General features: G+C 35.0%; 1 protein-coding gene across 1 annotated transcript in view; it reads right to left on the reverse strand.

The window, feature by feature from the left end:
• LOC145766481 (uncharacterized) overlaps positions 1-4,238 on the reverse strand; it is a 48,792-nt gene extending 44,554 nt beyond the window's left edge. Inside the window, exons 1-2 of the mRNA XM_082578205.1 lie at positions 3,411-4,238; positions 638-826 (exon numbers count right to left, since the gene is read on the reverse strand). Coding sequence (XP_082434331.1) covers positions 638-826; positions 3,411-3,945 — 724 coding nt within the window. The 5' untranslated portion in view covers positions 3,946-4,238. The remainder of the gene's footprint in view (positions 1-637; positions 827-3,410) is intronic.
• Positions 4,239-7,128: the final 2,890 nt, after the last annotated feature.

The following is a 7,128-nucleotide window of genomic DNA, read 5'->3' on the forward strand; positions in this document are numbered from 1 at the left end:
ACGCAGAGTTACCGAGATAAACAAACTGAAATTTATGATTGTTGAAATGTTGTTGCTGGGAGTTGTTCCATTCACTATATTCCGCTGAATGGAGAGCAGTCCTGAAATGCGTTGCTCAAGCGCACACCCCAAGAACTGAACCAGCATTGCGAGATCTTCAATCGAAAACGTAACCATTGAGCTCTGGGGGTTTTTTTTCGCTGAGAGTTTTCGGTCATTTGTCCGAAATGATTTGAAAAAATTCGGTCATCTTTTATTTATTTCGGTCATTTTTTCTGATGAAAATATTTCCTTTCAAGTAGCTGATACAAACCAAAATTTGCACTTCCTGACTAGCTACAACATTAACTTTCGCTGAGAAACGTTGTTACAGTGTTTTATCTGAGAAAAGGTAGAACAGACAATTGACTATATTTTTTTCAGACATTTTGACCGAATTGACTATATATTTTTTTGGACATTTTGACCGAATTGACTATATTTTTTTCGAACATTTTGCTAAAAAATTGGTCAATGACCAATAAATCACCAAAAAAAAAAACAGATTAAGCTAACGTGGCATTACAAATTATAATTCAAACAATGAAGTAACAAAATAGTAAAGCCAAGAACAGCTTTTGGAAAAAAAGGAGCTCACTTTGAGGAAGGTATTTTATCCAGCTTGTTTCTTGACACAGGTCCAAAGAAAACACAGTCTCCTCTGTTCTCGAACATGCCAACCCATACCATCCGCAGGCAGCAAAATGAATAGTGAGAGTTGAAAGTAAAATGTATTTGGTAGTTCGATAAAGAAGAGTGCTGGATCCAGACTCTTTCTCCCTCATTTCTGCAAGCAAAAAAAAAGAATAAACCAGTTAATGATTTTTGTTTTCATTATATCTGTTTTCAGCATTACCGATACTAGTTATATATATAGTATTATAGTTACATTTCTGTAGCTACAAAAATCCGTGTTATTGTAGAGCTTGATTGCTGAAGTAATTGCAACCTGAATGAATATTTTTGAAAGAGGTTTAGAAATATCTTTTTGAAAAACCTAAGCAAAAAATGGAACCTATAGACATGTATGCTTCAATGATTGTCAATGAAAGATATTCACATCAGCTACAAACAATGAGATAACCACAAAAATGTATTCAAACATTTCAATTTGTTCAAATATAACTTAAAGGCTAAGTTATTCAAAATAATGCTCATGTGGCGTGGGCTTTCTAAACTGTCTAAGCCTGAGTCCTTCAAAAATTGGCTATGGCTATATTTACACTATATAGTGTAAACAAAGATGGGCAAGATCACCAGTATTGGTGATCTCAAGAATAGGTGATCTTGATGATCAAGATCACCAAACTATGTGATCTTGAAGATCAAGATCACTTTTTGTGTAGCCTACTTGAAAAAAAAATAAAGTTTTTGATCAATGATGTTGCAAAAAATACATAATTACTATAAGCAACCTGGGCAAGGTCTATAGTTGGTATTGCTAACCTTTACTTTTAACTACTCGATCGCTGGCCATTGTAATAAGTTAGTGACTGTTGCTATTAGGCCTATCAATTGTTGACGTAGTTTGCGTAAAATCGCAATGTCACACCCAAAGCCGAGGATAATTACAGTAGTACTTTTATAGTACTTTAATTTTTATTATACGTCAACATAAAGTACACGAAAGTTGACTTCTTTATTATGACCAACACAGAAAACTTTTTTCAATTTTGAAATGGCAACACTGTCCAGATTAGGTGGAGACTTTAAATCGTCTTTTGTTGGACACATATCATATTAACAGTGGCTTAATGTTAGTAGTTGCCACTAACTACTCTGTAACTTACAGTATATACAAGTTCTAAAAAATGCCTCTTTCTAGTATGTTAACTTTAATTTTAAAGTGATCTTGATCTTATTGTTCTTCAAGATCAAGATCACACAAAAAAATATGATCTTAAAACAAGATCAAGATCACCAAAAAGAAAGTGATCTTTAAGATCAAGATCACGCCCACCTCTGAGTGTAAACATAGCCTCAATAGCGTTGCCAGATAAGGAATTCTGCTCTAATTTAAGAAAAGTTTAAAGCTGTTAAAACAAAAACTTGTATTTTGGAAATTTTTTTTAAACTGGGCAAAGATCAAACCCTAGTACCTTATTCCTAACTCTAACCCTTACCTCAACCATTCCTAACTTTAATCCTAACTCTGGCAACACTTGATTGTAACCATGGCAACAAGTGGGTAAAAATAGCCACTTTGTTAAAAATCACATGTTAGTTATGACAAGCTGCTTCTGATAGAAGCTTTGCCGTATATTTTATAAACTATTTCCTTAACCAAACCTGAAATACTTAGGCTATGCAAATTCATTGGCCAAAATTGTAAACTCAGTTATAAACCTAGTAATTTCTTAAGTGAGGAGTTTACTCAGAGCATGTGGTAAGGAAGTAGGCTAGCCTACTTCAGATAGATAACCACATTGTTTTTCAGTAGCCTACCGTACCTCCATAGTGTTGATTGAGCATGAATGAAAGCCATGTGTATTTTTGTACAATTCACCGTACAGACTAGGCCTATCCCAGCAATGTAAATTTGATAGATAGAACAATTTCATTTAAATGTCAAGCCAAAATGTCAATTACCTTGCAAATAGTTCTACATAGGTTATTTCCCTTTTTAGTGAATGATCATCAGATTAGTCAGAGTTGCCAGATACAATTTGCAAGTCATGACCACAAATAACACTTTGATTTCTGGCCATTACAACAAAAAATCATATACCAAACATAGCAGAGTTCCAAAAACGGTAGAAAAACTTATGTTTAATATCAGCTACAAGATACTGAATGTATTGTTTACAATTGGTAGACTTATCATGGTTGTAAAACCTTTTACAATCAAAGTTTATATCCCTCCATGTATTGTGATTTATTTACAAATGCTTCATCTATTCATCAGCATAGCATGATACTAGATCAGCTGCAACTATTTGATGCATAGAATCTGAAAAATGTCGATGCAGATACTGGTACCAATGATCTGGTCAGAGGTTCCAAGCAAGTTTCATTGTTATAAAAAAGAGATGAAAGCCCTAATTTCGCAAAGCTATGGGCTAAAGAATCGTAAATTGTGTGTTATGGAAATCTAATGTCTGCTTATTTCTTGTAATTTTGTGTAAACGTTATCTGAAAAAAAATGTTTGTTTTCTTTTTGATATGTATTTTAAAGCAAGGGAACATTGTTTTTTAGCAGATTAAAACATTTATTTTGTATTTTAGCAGAATAAAACATTTACTGCAGGTTTTTTACAACTCTTGCAAGCAAAGTATATTTTACCTTTGTTGTTACGACATAGTTTGAATTAGGCTAAACTATACACAATGTATTTATTTACCAACTCTTGAAAATTTTCCCGAACACTTACCTAAGTAGAATAAAATGTAATGCAAACGTAGGAGAATTGTTTGGCGATTCAAAGCGTAAAAAACTTCATCATATTCTGTAAAGGGCCACAGTCGTTGGGCCAATGGAAAATAAGTGATTAAATCAAGTATAAATGCTGCGCTGGACTGATACCGTCTTCTAACTTTCAAAAAGTTTCTTTCTTCAACACCTTCAATCATGTGACTTGTTCTTGACCGAAACAATATGACAACGAAATAAACCATATCGCAGACGGTGTTTAAATAAAAAATAACTATACTAGCTTTGAAGAAGTATTGATATGGTGCAAGAAACAAACACGCAGCAGTAAAAAGACAACTGAAAGTCTGGAAATGTCTCAAAAATGGATTGTACCACGAAATTGTAACACCACAAAACGAATCTTTATGATCATGGTTTTCCAGTTCATATGCACTGTTTGGAGTGGTCATATCAGGAGGCCGAAACTTGCTACTTCGCTTTGACTGAGGATGTCGGGAATTATTGTTCTTGTTTTCCAGCATATCGTCTTCCATTATGACTTCAAAAATCTACTGTCCAGTCGGTTCACAAGAGAAAAGAAATGCTTCAAACTTGTCCGAAGTGGCAGCCTAATATTTCGCGTACAATTTATTTTCATTTGCAATTCATTGTAGGCTACCGGTAATATTCAATTTGCATTACTGGGATAAAGTCTGTCATGTAGGCTCCGCCATTGCGCGGCTAATAGCTGTCAAAATTCTCCTGATTTCTCATGCCTACCTCTTTATTAAACTGAACATACCTGAACTTTTCAAACTGACTGACAAGCACTGCTCAGCAACCTACATTACACAGTAGTTATTACGCAAGATGCAGCTGATTTTAAACAATGTTTATTTCAAGCACAACTTCATTATTATGGCATCATAAAAACAATTAATCCAAAATAGTAACAAGCTGATTTCGTCACAAATCTAAAAACAGCTTAGAAGTTAAATCAATGTCATATTACATCTCATGAAACGCGATTCTATTGCCAAAGATCAATTGGAGAAATTGGAAAAATAAGTTAAAAAGAATATTTTCCTTAGTGTTAGCCATGGCGACCTTAGCCTACTCCACATTTTGCTACTAAGCCAAACACATTTTGTTTCGTGTAGCCTACTAGACCAGGGCTACTTAACGTAGCATCTTTTCACATATAAACTAGGTGGGCAATTGCCCACCTAGTCCCTTTGCTTGCCCCCCTAGCCCTTTCTTTGCCCCCCTAGTTTGAAACTAGGTGGGCAATTTTTAAGACTTAACTTTTGTTTAAGTTAGAGCCAAGTTAAAGAATGAACAGCTAAATGGAAAGCTTCAGCATACATTTAGAACTTATGAGCCTACTTTTGACCCTACTTATTATCCTTAATGTTCCATTCAAGCAGATTAATTAGCAACTTGTGTTGTGAGTACCTCAAATTTTGTGTGAGATTCTAAATTAAGTTTGTTTCCTGATTTTCATCAAAATAAAATACCAGCTATTTAGAATCATCTAATTCTGCAAAGATTCAACTCATTATAATATCTTAGCAGACTAGCAGTTGTGTTTTATAGATTATCGTAGTTGCTTCTTTTCACTTTAGTAGCCTACAAGAGACCTCTGCAACTAAATGTTGCTAGATTAAATTTTATTACAATATTATTTATAAAATATTGTGGACGCTGGGCGGGAAATGTGAATATAGGAATCAATTATGGGTCTCAAAATTTTAGTCTAGGTAGGCTATAATACATTGGCGTAGCCAAGAGAGGGGTTTGAGGGTTACAACCCCTCCTTTGGCACGCGTGTGACGTCACGATATTGAGAATGATGCTTTCAGTCTAAAAAAAAATTACCAAAAAACTGTATTGAAAGAGCGAGTTTTGCCAATACCAAACATTCAAAAATCTCAGCCAGGAATTAGCAACAAGAAAACATAGAGACTTAGCTTTATTTGCAAAAATGCCGAAGAAAACATGATCTTATCCTTTCGCTATGCCACCGGACAGCACCATTTTACAGGAATATTCATACCCACATTTTTGTTGAAACTGCTCTCAGAATGCACCAAATTCAAAGTAACTTTTCAAAATTTTCTGGAGGAGGCCCCCCGGACCCCCCGCTGCTGGGTCGTCAAAACCCCCCCATTCAAAATTCCTGGCTACGCTACTGCTATAATATGCCTTTTACGGACAATTTGCCTGAGAAATCTACATTTTTAAGCTTACATGTATTACCCTCGGGAAAAAAATGCCACTTTTTTCGTCATTTACGCGCGAAAAGTGCCCTTTTTAACATAACTCTCGCGCTAAAAGTGCCCTTTTTTGAAAATTTGCCCACCTAGTCCCAATTTGTGAAAAGATGCTATGCTACTTAACTGGCGGATCGCGGTCCGAATCCGGACCTAATGGGTGTTGGTGGTGGATCTTGAGCTTTTGGTGGAAGAATAACCTTATTGCCACGTTTCAGGGCTTCTTTAAACAGATTTTTACTGGAAGCAATTTTCACTGTTTCACTGTCGACCCTTCCTCGACCTTGGGTTACCCCACCCCATCTGTTTAAGCTTTCAAGCAATCAATCAGGTTTATTTTGGCATAGCTCCACATTCATTTTCAATGTAGCCTACACATCAGGAGATATAACAAATCTTTTTTTTTTTGATATGGAAACTACACCATGGAGGCACCGAAAAATCCATGCGGTCATCTAAATTAAGTCAAGGTGCCGCCACATGGGATGTTTTAGGCTACCGTACTGGATACAATGTATAATTGGATTAATAGTACGGAAAAAATACAAACACAAAGAAAAACAACAGCAACAACAAAAAAGGAAAGAAAAAAATAAGTTACCAACAACAGTAGCCTAAAGCAACAATATAGTCACAGAATGGCACTTAAATGGGTCAGTAAGTAGTACCGTAGCCTAAATCAGTTTAAGATGTAAATAATGCCAAAAATCAGCTTTAGTACTTTGAAATGAGTTGTTTTTTATATTCCTTTTTGAAAGAAGAAAACGACAACATTGTGATTTGCTTTGGGATGTTATTCCACAAGGTTGCTCCAGCATATTTGATGCATTTTTTCCCAGAATTGGAATTTATTTGCTGAATATATATAGACTCTTTCTTCGCACTTCTGGTTGAATACTTGTGAATGTTTTTAGATTTTGTAAACATGTTTTCAAAATGATTCGGTAATATATTATAATGAACTTTAAACATAAATTTTCCTAGTTCTAGTCGATGAATATCCTCTATCTTGAGTAGGCTATATCAAACTCTTTATATTTGGGGGAAAGTTTTGTATTGTAGTCGCAGTTGGCTATACATCTCAGTGCATTGTTTTGCAAGGTGTTTAGAATTTTAAGATTGGAAGAGTCAGCTGTGCCCCAGCTTGTGATGCCATATTGGAAATGAGTAGGCTATATATAAGACGATATATTCAGACGCTACAAAAACTTTAACAACAGGAAGGCATTCGATATTTTCCACGCAGTTGCCTAGTTGTAGTTCAGTTCAGTTTATTTTTTGTTTTGTTGGCTAAAAAAAAAGAAAAAAAAGAAAAAATATACAAAAACAAAATAAACACAAATAATTCGCACAACAAGGATGGCAGCGAAAGACCAAAAGGTCACCAAAGTGAGCTGCCACGGTGCCACCCAAACATACATAATACCCAAAATTAAGAACATTAACACATTTAGTACAATTCCA

Source organism: Aplidium turbinatum, chromosome 3 (assembly GCF_918807975.1).
Source record: "Aplidium turbinatum chromosome 3, kaAplTurb1.1, whole genome shotgun sequence".
Classification (NCBI taxonomy): Eukaryota; Metazoa; Chordata; class Ascidiacea; order Aplousobranchia; family Polyclinidae; genus Aplidium; species Aplidium turbinatum.